At 64.0% G+C, this 18,342-nt stretch overlaps 1 protein-coding gene across 2 annotated transcripts in view; it reads left to right on the plus strand.

Annotated features, from left to right (window-relative positions):
* Nucleotides 1-18,342, plus strand: part of GAK (cyclin G associated kinase) — a 39,815-nt gene continuing 21,473 nt past the window's right edge. For both annotated transcript variants that reach the window (XM_037126953.2, XM_053672265.1), the window contains exons 1-11: nucleotides 1-234; nucleotides 7,400-7,461; nucleotides 8,115-8,174; nucleotides 8,890-9,004; nucleotides 10,386-10,528; nucleotides 12,078-12,203; nucleotides 13,016-13,105; nucleotides 13,858-13,993; nucleotides 14,245-14,357; nucleotides 15,525-15,615; nucleotides 17,177-17,300. In XM_037126953.2, the coding sequence (XP_036982848.2) occupies nucleotides 90-234; nucleotides 7,400-7,461; nucleotides 8,115-8,174; nucleotides 8,890-9,004; nucleotides 10,386-10,528; nucleotides 12,078-12,203; nucleotides 13,016-13,105; nucleotides 13,858-13,993; nucleotides 14,245-14,357; nucleotides 15,525-15,615; nucleotides 17,177-17,300 (1,205 nt within the window). In that variant the 5' untranslated portion in view covers nucleotides 1-89. The remainder of the gene's footprint in view (nucleotides 235-7,399; nucleotides 7,462-8,114; nucleotides 8,175-8,889; nucleotides 9,005-10,385; nucleotides 10,529-12,077; nucleotides 12,204-13,015; nucleotides 13,106-13,857; nucleotides 13,994-14,244; nucleotides 14,358-15,524; nucleotides 15,616-17,176; nucleotides 17,301-18,342) is intronic.

An 18,342-nucleotide genomic window follows, 5' to 3' on the forward strand; every position in this document is an offset into this window, starting at 1 on the left:
GAAGCTGGTGCGGCTAGGGGTCGGCGGTTGCAGAGCGGACCCCGACAACCGGGACCCGCGCCCCAGGGCGCTCGCAGCGGGCCGCCGCCATGTCGCTGCTGCAGTCTGCGCTCGACTTCCTGGCGGGCCCGGGCTCCCTGGGCGGCGCTGCCGGCCGCGACCACACCGACTTCGTGGGGCAGACCGTGGAGCTGGGCGATCTGCGGCTGCGGGTGCGGCGGGTCCTGGCCGAGGGTGAGGCGCGGGCGGACGGCCGGGCCCGGCATTCGCGGCCCCAGGCGCGGGGAGACCCGGCCGGGCTCGGGCACTTCCTGATGGGGCGTGGGGGCTGGCCGCGGGGCCGGAGGGGCGGGCGGGCGGAGAGCTCGGGGGAGCCGAGGGGCCTCCGAGGAGGCGGAAGTCCGAAGGGGAGCCCCGCGGCCCGGTGGGAAAGACCTGGCCTTTCCCGTCCCGTGCAGGGCTGCTGCGGGGCGCGGACAGCCTCGTGGACGGGGCTCCGAGCCTGGGTAGTCGGGCACCTTGTTGAGAGCAGCTGCTGCCCCGGTCTCCCGGGATAGGCGGACGGTGGGCGTCTGGCCCCGGCTTCCTCCTCTGACCTGGTCTGAGGGGTCAGCCCTGGTGGGCACTATCCCTGTAGGCTGGACCTAGTTTCCGGGCTGTCTAGTCCCTGCCTCACACGGAAATCACCACCACGCTGGTACAGTGCCCTTGTCGGCCCCGGATTCGCCTTACCCTCTGTTGGCCTTACTGGCCTTGCCAGTCCTCACGCTCCCTGGCTGAGCACAGCTGTTGTCTTTGTTCCCCACGCTGGTTCGAGCGGGGCAGCGGCCCAGTGGTTAGGACCAAACCTGCCTACGGTAGCTCTCAGGGCAGCAGGCCTGGCCTGGCACCCTCGCCACCCCTGCTGCCAGCGTGAGGTAGGAAGCCAGCTGACCTGACCTGTCTGCTGTCCTCATTCTTCAAGGCCCAAGGAGGTGACCTGGCTGCTGCAGCATCCCTGTGTTGTGGTCAGAAGCAAGCAGACTTGGGTGTGATGTGTCAAGAAAACCACAGGCTCTTCTCTGTTCAGACAGGGGCCGGAGTCCCGTGCCAACAGCCTGGAGAGTGGCGTTCTCTCACATCTGTAAGAGTAGTGAGGGTGCCCCAGGCCACTGGGCTTCTTCTGAAAGTACCAGGCCATGGTCTGAGCTCTCCGAAACTCAGCGCGGATGGTGGGAGGCTTCTCCCTTCACAGAAGACACCCACTCTGGTCACAGGAGGGCAGTGCAGAGCAGGGGCACCCTTGGGTGGGGCAGACCATGCCTGACACCCACGGGAGACAGGAGTGTGGGCAGGACCACAGCACTTATGGGCTCTGGTCACTGGGCAGGTGTGGTCCCCAGCGCCTCACGCAAACTGTGATGCGGATGGGGCTGGGCTATGGGGCCTCGCCAAGGGAGCTGGGAGCCCACGGGGGCTGCTTCGCCTGGGCTCCTTGGCATCTGGCAGAGTGTGCTGCTCTGCAACGGCAGACCACCTGTCTACCTTTTCCTGGAGGGAGTGGCATCCAGCTTCTGTCCCAGTGGCAATGTGCCTGCTCCTGGGGCAGCTCACGATGGGAGTGGCCGGGCCGGCAGGGAGCTGAGCACAGGCTACCGTTCTGTTTCGCTCTGCACCTCGCTTGACCTTGTGTAGTGACCAGCACCTGCCACCCTGCGGTTTCTCTCTGTGGGCATGTGGGTGCCTGGAGTGGGAGGCCGTGTCAGGAGGTCGCCACAGGGCAGGTTGCTGTGGTGGGGGTCCCTGTGGCATTTGCTCTCTGTTCTCCCTTGGGCTTGACCGCTCCTCTCCGCAGACGCCCACTGCTGCATGGACATGTGTCCCTGTCATGTAGATAGTGACCACGTGTATGTGGAACGTGAGTTCTGCTCCGTGGACGTGTCTATTTCCTAGAGATAGTGCTGATGGGTCCCACACAGTAAGGTCCCCGAGTGCTCGTGTGCTGCTGACCCTCACACCCCCCAGCATGGGACGCCCCTTGCCTCCTGTGTTTGCTACCCTGCAGGGAGGCCCCGCCAGACTCCTGTCTCCCCGCTCCCCTCCTTCGACGGGGAAGAGTGGTGTCTGCTTGTGGATGGGCGTCTTCCAGGGCTTGCATGCCGTGCGTGCCCGCCTGGAGTTCCGCACTCACAGCCTGAGCTCATCTTCCCACCTGAGACGACGGAAGCTAAGTGACTGGCGCAGAGGAAGAGGCGCAGGAAGCAAGTGTTTTGCTGGCTGCATGCACCTGGGACGGGGTTGATGAGTCGCCCAGAACCCGGTTCTCCGGCCCTGGGCAGCCCCCCATGGCACCCCCAGCAGCTCTCTGCAGGACTGGGGTGTTGAAGTTCGAGTCCTTTGTTGCTGCCCTTTTCGGTCCCCTAGGCTGTGGGGGGACATTGGGGCCTTTCCACGGGGCTGTTACCCGTTAGAAATGAAGCTGCAAAGAGCACTTTTTCTCCAGTGCTTTGGGGCAGTGCCCAGGAGGGGGTTGCTGGCCATGGGTCTCTGCACATGGGGCAGCCAGACCCTTGTACTGTGCCTGCCCACGTTTTGTCCCACTGGCAGGAGTTCCTGCTTCCCCTTTCCCTCCCCACACACGTTGCCAGCTGTTATTTCTGTGTTGTTAATGCTTGTGGGTGTGCAGTGGTGTCTACCTGTGGTTGGATTTGCACTTCCTGGATGAAGCCACGGGAAGGGGTGTGGCCTGCCTGTCATCCAGTCATGGGTTTTTGCGTGTGAAATGTCCGTCCGACTCTTCCCTTTCTTACTAAAAGGAGTCTTTCCTTATTGGACACAGGTCCCCTTTTACATCACACACACACAGGCAAGGCAGGGAGCAGCAAGGCTGCGGCCTGAGCAGCTGCGGAGGCGCCAAGCTGTCCCCGGTTCCAAGGACACGTGTGTGGTGGCATCTTAGTTCTTAGCCGACCTGTCGCTCTCCGAGGGGTCTTAGATGGGGGCGTTACTGGTTTTGTCTAAACTTTTGATTCTGAGCAGGTGTGGATTTGTGTGCAGCTGTAAGAGATGACACAGCGGTCCCAGCACCCATCTCCCCCGTGGTGGCATCTTGAAAACTAGAGCGAATGTCTCGTTCGGGGTCTGGAGGTTGACACAGTCATGACACACAGCTTCCTGTCCTCCCAAGGGCCCTGTGTGTGTCCTCTACTAGCGATTCTGAGCTGCACGTCTGACCCTGGCCCTGACTCTGTCCCCCCGAGGGGCTCTCTGTGGGGTTGGCTGCCCGCTGTCCCAGGGCTGTGCGGAGGCACCGGGGCATTGTGCCCTGTCTGCCTGTCTGTCTGTCTCTGTGCTGCAGGTCCTCGGTCCTTCCCACTGCCTGCTCAGCGGCAGTTCCCTCATGTCTCTGCAGTGAGACGCGAGGCTGCACTGAACAGGCTCTGTGTGGCCACATTTTCGTTTCTCTGGGGTGAGCACCAGGAGCACAGGGGCCAGGTCACAGGATGGGCGTACTTTTTATTAATGAAAACCGCCCACCTGTCTGCTAGGGCAGCCTGCCACTCTTCCATTCCCACGGCCGCGGCTGGTGCCGCAGACCAGGTGGCGTAGACAGGCGTGTTTTCTTGGTTCTGGAGGCGCTGAGTCCGAGCTCAGAGTGCTGATGGGCAACTTCCTGGTGTGGCCCGTCCCTGGGGCTGGCGGGTGACACCTTGTCCCTGTGCCCGAGTTGGGGGCAGCTGCGTTGTCTCTTCCTCTTGTGGGGCCTCACTCTCGGGGCCCCCTCTGCCTCCCTTGGCGTCCTGTTTCCAGGCACAGTCCCACCAGCCAGTCCCCGGCCCAGAGCGGTCGGTCCGGTCCCTGGGTCCCTGGGTCCCTGGCAGCACTCGTGTTGTGTCTCCATCGGGTCACTGTCCTCGGTGCGCAGGGACATGTCCTTGTGCTTGCTAGGCGCCTTCCTCCAGAGGCCAGCCCAGGACCTGCCACCCTCGTTGTCGAGTTTGGGAGTTCGTCACTCACTGCAGGCTCGGAGCAGCACTGGCGCCTGCACATGCTCCCCCGGGGCCACCGCGGGTCCTCTGGTGCCCTGGACAGGTCTTTGCAGGTGCGCGGTCTTCGCCCTGGATGTGGTCTGTGCACCACCCCTCCTGTGAGCCCTGTTGCTGCCGTTGACTCAGAGATGCTCTGCTGAGCACCGGAGTGGGAGCATCTTATCCCGTGTGCGTTCTGGGCGCTTGTGGTCATACATCCGCACTCTTCACATTAGCTGCTGCTGGGTGCAAAGTGCAGGTCAGAAGTCCCAGTGCTTCAGCAAATGCAGGGTGCGCCGCGGCAAACGCCGTCCTGCCTCCATCGACACTTCCGCCCGGTCAGCAAGCCTGTGGCTCCCCCAGCGCGCAGTCTGGATCCCTGCAGCTTGGTCCTTGCGGCTGGTCAGCGGTGCACACAAGGGAGTGGCAGAGCAGGCGGCTCTGTCCCTTCCACCCAGAACTAGTGAAGGTCAGCTTTAAAAACTGTTGGGCTGCAGCCTCTTGAGCGAGGAATTGAGCGTCGCGGCTGCTGTTAGACGCTCGCTTGCCTCCCACTGCCTGTCCACCTCTTCCTCTCCCCCCGAGCAGCCAGTGCTGCAGACGCCGTGTGTCATCCGCACACGCGTGTCACCTGCTTTGGGTGTCAGGCGCACTGTGAACATGCGTGTCCTCATGGGCATTCTGGCCACTTTGTCAGCCATCTGTTCAGGACTAGTCTGCTTGCCAGTGTGTGTCAGCCACGGTTGCAGGTGCTGGGCATTCTGCATGGCCCCCAGTGACGAAGGCTTTGCCCTGCTGAGCTTCCAGGCTTGTGTGCGGGACAGGAGACAGGCACTCGCAGGAGTGTGACACGGTATCAGGTGTCAAAACATGTCAGGAAGAAGGGACAAAACTGGGGACACGGTGAGTCAGGGAGGGCCCCTCAGGGAGAGCAGAGTCTGAGGCACGGGGGGGGGGCAGGGGCGCAGGAGCCGCCGTTGGGTCTGTGGGGCTGGAAAGGCCCTGCGTGGGGCGGCTGCTGCGTCTGAGGGCGGCATCCATGTGGGCCCAGCTGCAGAGGGGCCTGGCCACAGGCCGAGCACCTGTGAGCAGCTCGGTCAGCCAGCTTGCTCTGTGGTTCTGGAGTTCCCGGTCACATCCTCGCATGGCTTGTTTGCACAGCCATGTCATCTGCAGGCGACCACAGCTGGAGTCCCTCCTTCCTGGTCTCCCGGCTCTGCGTCTCTCTCTCTGGCTTCCGTGCGCTGACTGGCGTCTCTCCTGGAGACGCCCCTGCCGCCCCTCGGAGAGCAGACCCCCTGCCGCCCCTCGGAGAGCAGACCCCCGTCTCGCTCTTAGGAAGGAAGCCGCAGAGGCCCCTCGTTAGACGCAGGTGCTCAGCGGGTCCCATTTCTCTGAGAAAAGATGTTCCCTTCGATTCCCAGGTGGCCGAGTTTTATTGTGCTGTTTTTAAAAACCACGAGTGGGTTTTGCATGTTGACAGGTGCTTTCTCTGTGTTGGGAAGATCCACTTCCCCTGTTGTGTCTGCAGTGATTGGGGTTTTTAGACTTTATTTTTAGAGACAGGAAATGAGGGAGAAAGAGGGGGAGAGGGAGAGAGAGAAACATCGATGCTGACCAGGAATTGAACCGGCGGCCCTCTGGGTTGAGGGACGACGCCCAGCCTGCCGAGCCGCACTGGCCAGGACGTGCGGTGGCCGACTTGCGGTGCTGGACGGGCCTGTGCTCCCGGAGTCGGTCCTGCGGCCACGCCATGCTGTCCTCCGTAGGACCCGCCAGGAACGCCATGCTGGTGGTTTCTGGAGGGGCTTCCACATCAGGGAGTGGTTTGGTCTGCAGTCGTGTTTTCGTTGTTTGCTCTGAAACGGTCGGGAGCTGCTTTCTCCTCCGCTGCCTTTGGTTTTGTACAAGGCCCGCGCGCTTTCTCTCTTAAGTGTTGATAGAATTTATCAGTGAAACGATCTGTTATTTCCACTTCATGGGTTTTCATTTATTTCCATTCATCTGTTTTTCATATGGACTGACGAGTTTTAATTTCTTAGCAGCCACATAGAGCTAAAAACAACCCACAAACTACATGTGTGTATATAATCCCCCCCGCCCTGCCCATGGGGTGTGAGTGCGCGCGCACACACATGCACACGCCTGGCCCCGGCCCTGCACTCAGTGCATCTGTCCCCTCCAAGCTGCCCCAGGCGCCTCCCACAGGCGGCCTGCGGCTCTGCACGGGTCTCTGCTTCCCAGCGTGTCCGTCAGTGAGGTCCTGAGTCTGTTCTCTCTTCCTCGGCGTCGTCCTCGGTGTCATTGATTTGGAGCCGCCACGCTGCTGCCTGTCAGCAGTCAGTCCCCCTACTTCCTCTGAGTTGCGCTCTGTATGGGGCAGTTGGTTTATCCATTCGCCTCTCTGGACACGTGGTGGTTTCCTGTGTGGGTGAGCACAGCGAAGTGTGTGCATGCTGGTGTGCACGTCTCCATGCAGAGGTGTAAACGCCCAGCAGTGTGGCAACAGGCTGTGGAGCCGGTGTGTGTGTGTCATTTCCCCAGAAACTGCCAGGCCGTCGTCCTCCACGGTGGTCACAGCACCATGCGCGCCTCCCGGCACCCCACACCCGCTGCGGTCAGCTCACAGACATGCACACACCCGACTGGGCGTCCGGCAGCATCGCAGTTGGCGCCTGCGTTCCCTCCTGGGCAGTGGCGGTGAACGTGTGTTTGCTGAGGTGTCTTTTCTTTTGGCTTCCCAGCCAGAAGCCCTTGGTCAGCACAGCAGTGCGCAAAGTGCAGGCGGGGCCTCGCCCCCTCCTCCCCTCGGCACTGCGCGACCTTTGCCCCATGGGTCCACTTCCCACTGTGCCCGTGTGGTCCGTGCTCTGTCCTTGCGTCCGACAGCTCTCCACCTCCTCGCCAGTCCACGCGAGTGCCTTTGTGTTCAGAGACCTGCCTCTGGCCGTGCTGAGTGCCTGCGCTTCCCCTCATTGATCCCTATTCCTGTGTTCACCTCCTTCCTGCCTCTGAAGCAGGGTGATTTTTGAAAAGCAGTATCACAGCCCTGGCTGGTGTAGCTCAGTGGATTGAGTGTGGGCCTGCGAACCAGAGTATCACGGTTTGATTCCCAGTCGGGGCACATGCCTGGGTTGCAGGCCAGTTCCCAGCAGGGGATACATGAGAGGCAACCGTACATTGATGTTTTTCTCCCTCTCTCTTTCCCTTCCCCTTTAAAGATAAATAAATAGTCTCTTTAAAAATAATAATAAAAATAAAAAGCAGTATCACTTGAATTTTTGCAGAAAACGAAGGGCTGTCCCCAAGCCCAGTCTGTATTTCACTTTGTGATGATCCCTCACTGCTCAGCTGGTTACGCCTGAACCGCTGTTTATTCTTCTGACTTTCAGGAGGGTTTGCGTTTGTGTATGAAGCTCAGGATCTGGGAAGTGGCAGAGAGTACGCACTGAAGGTAAGAGAGGGCGCCGCGGTCTGTGTGTGCTTCTGGTCACTCTGGAGATCACCTGTGGCAGTGTGGCAATGGGTGGGCTGCTTCTCTGTGGCCTGTGTCCGTCCCGGGTCCTCTGGTGGTGAGGAGCCAACAACACCCCTGGACTCGGCCATGGCGTCTGGCCTTGGGGCCTGGGGGTGAGTGTGGCCTCTAGTGCTGAAAGTGCCCAGTGAGGCCCCCACCAGCAGGAGTGGCACAGCCACTGTGTGACTGGTGTGAGCACAGCAGCCCTCGGGCAGGTCTCACGGGACAGCAGGAGGGCAGGCCTCTGGGTTCTGTCGGGGGACGCAGGGCCCCGTCTGCGCTGTGCAGGGCAGCGGCCATCCCGGGTGTAGGCCGGGCCCCACTTGCCCCTGGGCCAGGGCGAGGACCCTCCCCTCCGCCACGTCTCCTTTCCTTTCATTGTCTTGGTTTATTCCACTGCTTGGACACACGGGCTCCTGGGCGTAGTTCTCATGTGCCTGGGAACAGGCGAGGGGCCGTTTTCAGGGTCCGGGCCCCTGCGAGCTCCTGTGAGCTCCCACGCAGGCTGGGGCCCCGTGCCCTTGCACCGCTCTGCAGGTGCAGACTCGAAGGCTGTGGGCACTGACCTCATCTGCGCTCTCCCCACGCAGCGACTGCTGTCTGGCGAGGAGGACCGGAGCAGGGCCATCATCCAGGAGGTGTGCTTCATGGTATCCTTTTCCCACTGTCCGCCAAGCCCTCCGGGCAAGCAGGGACCGGCCTTGCTCCTGCACACACCTGCGGGCTGTTTCTGGGGAGGGGTGTGTCCTTGTTCTCTCCCAGGGTAGCAGCGAGCGGTTCTGGGGCCTGGGGTGGAGCTGTGGTCCCGCCCCAGAAGTCTCCCAGCCCAGGGCTGGGCAGCCCCTCGACACCCTGCTGCCGCCCATGGTTCTGCCTGGGGCCGTGCCCTCTGGGATGGTAGGGGCTCCTTGCTTGCTCCCTTGTAGCTGGAGCTGCCCACGAGGTGGGGTCTTCCCTTTTGCTGCCAGAATCTGCTCTTTTCTTTCTTGAAGCTCTGTCCACAGTGAGCCCAATGGCCGCAGGCCCTGAGGGTGCTTGCCCTGCTGAGGCCCAGGTGGACCCCTTTACTGCGCACAGCCTTGCACACATGCCTGCTGCTGTCCTGCCCCTCTGCCTGCCCCATGTTTCTGCTCTGATGCACGGAGGCCCCAAGGTCCCCTTGTTCGCTGCTGGGTCTTCAGTGTCCAAATGGCGTGGGTGCAGGGCGGGGCCGAGCCAGGTGCGCAGCGGTGTCGTGGCAGACAGCACACTGGCGGACAAGAGCACGAGCTCCGTTCTCCCTGCGCCTGCCCGCAACCCTCCCCACCCCGTGTCTGAGTGTGAGTGTGCAGCCTTCCACTCTCTCCTTTAACGAGACACCTGCAGAAAAAGCTTTCTGGCCACCCCAACATCGTCCAGTTCTGCTCCGCGGCGTCCATAGGGAAAGAGGAGTCGGACACGGGGCAGGCAGAGTTCCTGCTGCTCACAGAGCTCTGCAGAGGTAAGGTCCCGCGGGGCTGCCTTCTCGGCTGATGGCTCCTCAGTCACTGGGGCAGAGGGGCCAGGAAAAGCCCAGTCTGCGTCTGCCCTGTCCTGCAGAGGCAGCCATGGGGGGCACGCCAGGCCTCCTAGAGCCAGGGGCTCAGTGGGTAACAAACGCAGGGTGCGCAGAAGGAAGGAGTGAGTGCAAGGCTCACCAGGCCCAGCCTGCAGGGAGCTGCCGGCACCTGACAGTGCCGCTCCGTTGGGTGGGGACCGTGTGCATTGGGGAGAGGGGGCACTGAGGCAGATGGCTGTCTGGGCAGGGGACGAGACCCGGTCCCCACCCCCAGGAGAGGGGTTGTCCTGGAGGAGGGGGTGGGGCAGCGAGCGTGCTCACAGGCATGGGTGTCTGGCCCCTGGCCCCTGGGCTCTCGGGGGCCGGTGGGGCAGGTGCCGGTGCTGGCTCAGGTCTGCCCGTGGCCACAGTTACCGCGTGTCCCTGTGACTGTGGTTTTCAGTTGCGAGAGTCTGTGCTTGCTGGAAAGTGGGGTGCGGGTGCGGACCAGAGCAGGCTTCGGGTCTGCGCCTGGCGTCTCCTGGCTCCCATGGCTCCCCGGTGCTCCCTGAGGCTGGAGTTCGAAAGCCTGACCCTCCCAGTCACTTCGCCTGTGGACGCACACCTTGTCTCCCACACGAGCATCCACGCACAGAGCTGCTGTGGGTGCCACGCGGGACCTGGGGTCCCCATGGATGGGTTAGCGGGGGCCTGCTGGCCGTTTGGGTAGCCCACTCGGCATCCCCTGGCAGTGGGAGCGCCGTGCCCCCAGCCTGCCTGCCCGCCGTGCCCTGCTGCCCGCCCCCAGCCTGGGTGCGTCCGGGTCCTCAGCCATGAGTGTTGGGTCTTCTCTCGTGTTCTCTGCTCAGCGTGTCAGAGGCTCACACTGACGCTGGGCTGCGAAAGCCCGTGGGCTCCTCAGCAGCCGAGTGACCCAGCTCACAAGCGAGTGGGTAGTGCCGGTGTGGCCACGGCCTTGCCCTCGTGGGGCAGGTGGGCTGCTCAGCCCTTGCTCCAGGAGCTGCCTGCAAGGCTTGGGCAGAACGCCTGTGGTGCCTGCGGGTGGGTGTTGGGAGGAGTGGCCTGGCACGGGGCGTAGGGGCCGGTCTGGAGGGAGAGCTGCAGGCGGTACTGCCTTCGGGCCCCACCCCCACCCTCCTTGGGGCCCTCTGCTCCTCCGCACCGGCAGGGCTGCTGTTTCAGCCCCTCTCTGCACTGAACAGCAGAGGCCAGGGGGCTCCGACCCTGCGGGGCCCCCTCCACGGGCTTGCTTCCGCCCGTGTTCCCCACCCTGTGAGCATCCAGGGTGGGAGCCCGTGGTGGTGAGAGCCCCCGTCTCTTCCAGGGCAGCTGGTGGAGTTTCTGAAGAAGAGCGAGAGCAGAGGGCCGCTGTCGAGCGACGCTGTGCTGAAGATCTTCTACCAGACCTGCCGCGCCGTGCAGCACATGCACAGGCAGAAGCCGCCCATCATCCACAGGGACCTCAAGGTGCCCCGCACGCCCCGCCGCTAGTTAGCGGGTCGCAGCTCCCAGCAGTCAGGCTCCGCCGAGAAGCCTCGGACGCCCACGTGGGCGCCTCTTAACAGCGCACAGGTCTCTCGGAAGCTTCTCCTTTGAAGCAGTTAGAGAGCTCTCCCTGCCTGTTGTCCGACACTGCAGATGCCATGGGGCCCTCACACCCAGCATCCTGCACCTGGGCCTGGGGCTTCCTCCAGGGTCCCAAGTGTCCCTCACCTGGGCACCCCCACCGGTCCCCACAGCCCTGGGGTGCAGCTCCTGTTTCCCCGCCAGGTGAGCGCACCGTCCATGGGGTGCAGCACCTGCCCTTCTCGTGACGGTTGCCGCGGCTGCTGCTTGTGTCGTCACAGCAGGTGCAGGGATGCCCCACGCACCTCCCTTGAGCCCTGTGCACAGTGTGCCTGCCGCCTTCCCACGGGGCAGTGCCAGGTGGTACCCAGGGCAGCTGCGTGGGCCCCGGGCTGCATCCTCTGAGCCAGCTCTTGCTCAGCACTGTGGTTTCGGGGTGCACCCGTCTCCTGGGCCGTGGTTAGCAGAGTGGGTGCCCTGGGCTCCCTGCTGCCCGGGCCAGTGGGGCCGGTGCCCTCTGCGCTCTGGACGGCCACACCCCTGGCTGTGGGCAGCCGTCTACATCCACCTGTGGGAGCCCCTGCCAGTGTCACACAGGGATCCTTGTGCCGCATTCTGCTCCCCCTGCTGGCAGCAGACTGGTTTTAGTGGCGTTTTTCCTTCTGGGAGACCAAGTGGCCGTTTTCATGGTCACGGGCACTTGGATTTCCTCGTTGGGGAGGCACCCGCGACAGTGTTGCCTGCATTTCTGCTGAGTTGCTGCTTCTGTCTCATCACAGAAGCCGGGGTGTGTGCGTGTGTGTGTGCGCGCGCGCGTGCACGCTTTCGCAGTGGTCGCTCGCAGCGGTCAGCGTGCAGTTTGCGGGCGGGTGCTGGCTGCCCGTCCTGCTTGCTCCTGCCCCGAGCGTGTGGTCCACCAGGCTGTGGCCGCCTTGCTCTTCACCGGCTTGTGCTGCTCCCCCAGCACCTGGGGCCCACCCTCGCCCACCAGGGCCCCAGGCAGGCTTGTGTCTGCCCTGGGGGGTGCGTAGCTCCTGGTTGTCCTGAGTCTCCGTGCACAGCTGTCCTCGGCCGTGGGTCTCGTGTGACTGGGACCTGTTTGTTCCTTTGCCGTTAGAACCGTGGGTCCTGTTGCATTTTAAACGTCCATCTCAGCAGACAGCTTCCTAGCTGGGTTCTTCCCAGCTTCTCGGTGTGTGTGGTGCTTTTTCACGGCACATTAACCCCTTCTTCTCCTGACTCCTCTGAAGGCTGCCACTGTGTGCCCTACGCTGTCTTCAGCACTTGTCTCTGACTTGTGGTTGGGTTTGACTTGTTTTTTCTGGACGACCCATCTCTAAAGGTGCGCGTACTGGTTTTGATCGGACAGAAGTTACGGCGTTACACTTTCCCTCGGGCAGCGGGCTGTCTGCCCCCAAGTTCATAAGGACTGTCTTCTGGCATTTCCCAGGTTGAAAACTTGCTGCTGAGTAACCAGGGGACCATCAAGCTGTGTGACTTTGGCAGCGCCACCACTGTGTCGCACGTCCCCGACTACAGCTGGAGCGCCCAGCGGCGGGCGCTGGTGGAGGAGGAGGTGAGGCATGAGAGCGGCCCGTGTGTGGCCCCTGGTGGTGTGGGAAGGGTGCCGTGTGGGGCTGAGGGTCGGAGCCGTACACCAGCTGCACTACCGGCTCTGGCTCCGCACAGCAAGGTGCGCAGCAAGTCGCTCGGCTGTGCTCTCAGGACCCTGTGCACTGGGTGCCCCTCTACCTCGTCCGGGCCGTCCAGTGCCTCCCGCCCCCCTCCCGGCGCCCTGGGCCAGTCTGCCTAAGTGCAGCGTGGAGGGCAGTCCTGGGAAGCACCTGGTCAAGGCCCCGGGTGTCTCCTGTCCACTTGCCTAGACTGGCCTCACCGCCCCCTAAAGTGCATCTTCCTGTGGAGACTGTGAGTCACCCTGTGTCTGCCGAGGTCACGGTGCTGTGCCCACGGTGTCCCTGGCCCTGGGTCAGAGTGTGTGTTTGCCATGTGGGGGCCGTGCTGTCCCTCCCTAGGCTGTGCTCCATCCAGCCCCTGGGTACCTGGGCCTCAGGTTTTTCACATGAAAATCTGACTCGGCTGTGACTTTGGTTTAGTTTGCTCCTGTCATGAAAGTCCTTTGTCCACAAGAGCACATCTGGAAGCTGATGTGAGAACAGCACCTCCGTTCACGTGGGCAGGCGGCCGGCTGTGGGCCTCTGGAGGAGGTCGCCTGTCAGCGGGGCCGTCTGTCTCCCACGTGCGGCTGACCTCCCAGTGTGGCTTCGGTTCAGCCACGTCGGCAGGTGGCGGCGAGAGCTCTGGGTGAAGGGCCGCCTGCAGGGAAGCTGTCGCTGCGGCTTCCCCGTGACAGGCGTGGCTTCCCTTCAGGTCACCAGGAACACGACGCCCATGTACCGGACACCGGAGATCGTGGACCTGTACTCGAACTTCCCGATCGGCGAGAAGCAGGACATCTGGGTGAGGCCCCGGAGCTGCGGGTGGGCGGCAGCCGCCTGCCCCCCTCGGCCTCCCTCCCTTCTCTGCTCCCTCCTGTCAGCAGGGTCGGACTGAGCAGTGGACGGTGGGGTTCCGGCCCAGAGGCTTGGCCTGTTGGGCCTGCGCCCGTGCTGGGTGCTGTGGACAGGAGGTGCAGGGACTCGGTGCAGGCAGGGCAGGTGGGGTGAGGGACGCACCGGGGCCTGCGAGCCGGAGCCGTCCCCGGCAGCGGGCAGCGCACTGCTGCACCCGTGCTGCACCTCCCTTCCCAGCCCGAGGGCCCGCACGCACACACAGATGTGCACACGCGTGTGAGCACAGCTGAAAATGTGAGTGCAGGAGTGCACGCTGGAGGCCCCGATGTCCGTGTGCCGAGAGTCCTCTGCTGCACGAGGCTCTGTGCTGTGGGGACAGCTCTGTGGGCGTCTGGGCCGACCCCGCCTGCTCTGCCTCGGGCGGGTCCACCTGCGTGTGCTCCGTGGGTGGGCACCTTCCCCCAGAGTCAGCCACCCGGCTGTCCCAGCCGACAGGCCCCAGGGCTTGAGTGTGGGGACTTGGACCAGGAAGGAAGAGACTGGGGTGCGGCCGCCCCCGGACGAGCTTGGGGTACAGCTGGCTGTGCAGGGAGCACTGTGCCCGAGTGTGCGGGTCACACCAGCCTGAGCCTGGGCCGTGTCCTCTGGGCCCTGCGTGCTCCGCCCCTCACCTCCATCCCCTACCCCCCCCCCCCCCAGGCCCTGGGCTGCATCTTGTACCTGCTGTGCTTTGGGCAGCACCCTTTCGAGGACGGAGCCAGGCTGCGCATCCTGAACGGGAAGTACTCCATCCCTGCAGATGACACCCGGTACCTCGTGTTCCACGGCCTCATCCGTGAGTCCCACGTGCAGGGTCTGCAGGGCGGGTCCCGCCTCATCCCACGTGGGCTTCCCCAGGGAGGGCTTGCCTGTCAGCCTGTGAGCCACAGCGCTGCAGGTGCTGGGCAGTTTCACTCCATCGGGCTCTGGTCGTTGCTCTTCACAGCGTTGCCTCGCTGCTGTGAGAGTCAGAACCTCCCTGAAAGGAGGGGCCCTGGGCCAGGGCTGTGGGATGCGGGGCCCCTGAGCACACGCTGCCCCCTGCAGGCGCCACGCTGAAGGTCAACCCAGAGGAGCGGCTCTCCATCACAGAGCTGGTGAACCAGCTGCAGGAGATCGCGGCTGCCAGGGACGTGAACCCCAAGTCGCCTGTCACCGAGGTATGTACAGCCTTCCAGGTGCTCCTTGGAGGGGCAGGGGGCCACCTGACAGGAAGGCAGCAGCACCGCCGGAGAGGCCCAATGCGTCCGGCAGCAACTGAGGAGGAGAGCGGGGAGGGCGTGGGGTGGCAGGCCAGGCGCGGGCAGACACCTGCTCTGGGCTGCCACTTGCGCACATGCTACCTGGAGTTCCCCGCGGGGCGTTGCTGATGCCCAGGGCAGAGGGTGCCTCCTGTCTCGGCGCTTCTGGACGCCAGGGCCGTGCTGCAGACGTCCAGCCCCCTCCACGGGGCTCTTCTGCCCTGGGCAGTGAAGCAGCTGCCCCCACGAGGGGCGGACAGGTGAGGGGTCACGCCTGAAGCCCAGGACAGAGCAGTGGGAAGAACAGGGCCGTGCCGTGAAAGCCACTGGCGAGAACCAGGCCCTCTGCTTGCCCGCGACAACCCCACCCCGGGACACTAGGTGGCACTGCAGCCCAGTCACAGGGGCGTCCTGTTCCTGCCAGAACCTGGCAGGCAAACTGATCAGAGGATGTGTGAAGAGGGGACGCCGTCGATGGGACAGCCAGGTGCCGCCCATGGTCACAGAACGGACATCAAAACCTTGACTGCCTGCCAGGTCACAGACCAAGCTTCCCGTTGCCCTGCTTTCTGAGCCTCCTGTGCAGAACATTCTTAGAAACTGCACCAGAAGCTAAAGCACGTCTCTGAAAAACCTTCAAGGAGGGTGACAGTGGACACCACGGCCTGCTGAAGGCCGAGCGGGGTGGCAGGAACGGCTGAGCTAGCCCATCGCCGGGGCCTCCGGGCACGTGTCCAAAGGTTTCGGCATCAAGGCTCTGGCCGGTGCTCCCTCGGACTCAGTTCCGGGAGGTGGGCCCCCCACTGCGCCGCCCCCGTGCACCGCAGAGCCTGCGTGCTGCAGATGGGTGTGCGGGGGGCTCCCGGGGAGTCGGGCAGGGCCACCAGGTGGTGTCGGGCATCAGCCCTCAGGGCCATGTGAGCCGGCTTGCGTCACCAGCGTGACTGTGGTGTCTGGGACTCAATGCCAAGTCAGGTGGAGACGGGAGCCACGGCCTGTGCGGTCGTCTCCCTGGGGTGGGCAGAGCAGTGGGTGTGTGAACTCTGACCTCTGGAGCCCTCTAGACCTGGTTTTGAACCCTCACAGCTCCTGGAGCAGAACGGGGGCTACAGACATGCCGCCCCGCCCCGAGGGCCGCCCCCGCCCGGGGGCCCCACCAGCTGCAGCCACAGCGGAGGTGAGTTCCCCTGCCTGCACCCACCCTCCGCCCCTGGGCCACGGCGCTGCTGCAGCTGCTGTGTGCTGCTCCTGGCGCGTGGCCTGGCAGCGGGAGAGCTGCTCCTCCAGGTCCCCAGGACCACCCTCCAGACCGAGGTGGGCTCGAGCTCCCAGAACTCAGCACCGTGTTTAGGGCGGGATGAGGGACAGGTGCGAGCGCTTGCCACCAGGATAGTGCAGGGGCTCGGTCTCCACACCCTGGGGGTCTGGCAGGTGTGTGCCACTGTGGCCCAGGCACAGGGGGAGATTCCCAGGGCTGCAGACCATGATGGCGGTGCGAGAAGGGGCACGTGGGAAGGTGTGGCCTTGGCAGGAATGGGGGTCTGCCGCTGGAGAGGGGCCCCCTGGGGCAGCAGACAGGCTCTGGCCGTGGTATAGGAGGCTCGGCGGGTCTCCCCGTGACTCGGTCACCTTCAGTGAGTGAGGCGCACCCTGGCCTGTGTGTTGGCGGGTCGGGGCACCCCTGCTGGCACCACGGCACTGCCCGCCCTGAGGAGCCCTCAGCCTGGGCTCTGGGCGGCGTGCCGGGGGGCTCGCCAGGCAGTGCCAGGCAGCACTTCTCTCCATACACCCGCCCTGTTGGCCCCTCACTGTCAGGGTGTGGGGTCAGCTCTTTGTTTCTTCGGGGGGGGGGGTACGGTGCCAGCAGCCAGCCCACATCTTGGACGCCGTGTCCATGCGCGTTGGGGCCCCCCACCCTGCCTGGAGCACGAGGGGACTACGCCACAGGCACTTGCATGTGTCCATGCGATACATGTCACACGCATAAGATGTGTTTGCCGTGTATCAGTGGTTGCCCAGCAGCCCGAGAGCAGCTGGCCCCTGGTCTTCGCTGCGACCCAGCCACCTGGGGGCCTGTGCTGCCGGGTGGTCGTGGGCCGTGGCAGAGACCACAGGTAATCCCGACAGACACGGGATGCGGATCACGCCTTCCTCCTTTTACTCCCCCTGAGCTGCCTTTGAGGACTGCAGGTTTCGGGACCTGCTTTCACTTGCTGTTCCTCTGTTCACATTCAGGCCCGGGGAGCTGGGCTGTCCTTGGCCCTTCCCCTCCCAGACAATAGAAATTCACCTGCTGTCCGGCCACGTGGCCTTCTGAGCGCGGCCGAGGCCACCTGCACGACCCTGCTCCTGCCCCCCCCCCCCCCCCCCCCCGTCTACCCGAGTCCGCTCACCTCCAGGATGGAGGCTCTTGCCTTTGTGGGGCCCTCGGTCTGCGTTTGTGCAGCAGCCCCTGGGCGACTGGGTGCTGGAGTGGAAGTGGCTGGACATCCCAGAGATGGGCATGGATGGTCACGGGCACCCAGGGCTCCCACTGACAGGGCCTTGCGCGGCCCCGGGAGAGCAGCTGGCAGGCCTCAGCCGCCGGCTGCCGTGTGCTTTCTGTGCCCGTGTGTGGGGTGCGGACAGTCGGCGTGGACAGGAAGTGCGCTCACCTCCGGCTCTGGGGTTCTGGACGCCCCCACCTCTGGGACCCGACCCCAGCCCGGCTGCCACCTGAGGCTCGTCCCTGCTTGCAGGTCTGGTGGTCGCTGAGTACGACCAACCCTACGGCGGGCTCCTGGACATCCTGCGCGGGGGCACCGGGCGCCTGCTGACCAACATCAAGGACACCTCCTCCAAGGTCATCCAGTCCGTCGCCAAGTGAGTTGCGGGTGCGTGGGCTCAGGCCCTGCGTGACGGCACACGGTCGCTCTGCCCCGTGGGCGCTGCTGCCCCCGGACCTGGCGGGACCTGCACTTGTGGCCGTCAGCGAGGCCCCTGGACCTCGGGGTGGGCTCTGTGCCGCAGCCCCACTCCCGCTCCCCCGAGGGACGCGGCGGAAAGCGGAGGAGCATAGCTGGTGTCACTCTGCCAGCCCTGCGGGGTGGCGTCACCTCCGCGGCCTCGGCGTCACCTCACGCGGCCTCGGCGTCACCTCACGCGGCCTTGGCGTCCTTTCTCTGCAGCAGCATTGTCATGTGTGCTCCGTGCCCTCCTGGGGGTCGGGGGGGGGGACACAGTGCCTCGTTTGACAGTGTACGTGAGCTCAGACTCGGGCTGGACGCCACTGTGTGTGTGAAGGGCGTCACTTGCAGGGGTCCGGGGTCCCCACGCAGGCCCCGTCTATGGCATGGACACCTGTCTGCGCAGGTCCCATGGCCGGGCTGCGTGACCTGCACCCCGGCTGTGTCCAGGCAGCAGCTCTGCGACCTGACCCCGGTCCCCAGTGTCACCAGCATGATGTTGGCCTTGGCATGACATCGGCCTAACCGTGAGGCCACCGCTCTTGTTCCCATTCCAGAAGCTGAGCCATGACAGCCTTCAGTGAGTCGTGAGCTCATGCCAGGGAGGAGCGTCCGTCCCTGTGGCCATGCTCAGCACGCTCTGCTGACCGTGGTGGAGGCCTGGCCATGTTCTCTGTCCCCCCTTGGCGTCTTGGTATTGCTGCGTGTGCAGGACTGTGTCAACAGCACAGGCAGAGGCACGAGTGCTTGTGCGAGAGCATATGTGTGTGAGCACATGGGTTTAGTGCTGGTGTGCACACGGGTGTAAGCAGCTCGTGTGGATGTGTGTGCATGTGAGTGGGGCGTGCACATGTGAACACTGGTGTGTGACATTGGGCACTTTCATGTGCAGTGTTGGGTGTATGCATTGTATGAGCAGATGTGTACACATGTATGTGGTAGGTGCAAACACGTGCGCA

The sequence above is a fragment of the Artibeus jamaicensis genome, unplaced genomic scaffold (assembly GCF_021234435.1).
Source record: "Artibeus jamaicensis isolate MK-2021 breed Jamaican fruit bat unplaced genomic scaffold, CSHL_Jam_final contig_76, whole genome shotgun sequence".
Taxonomy (NCBI): Eukaryota; Metazoa; Chordata; class Mammalia; order Chiroptera; family Phyllostomidae; genus Artibeus; species Artibeus jamaicensis.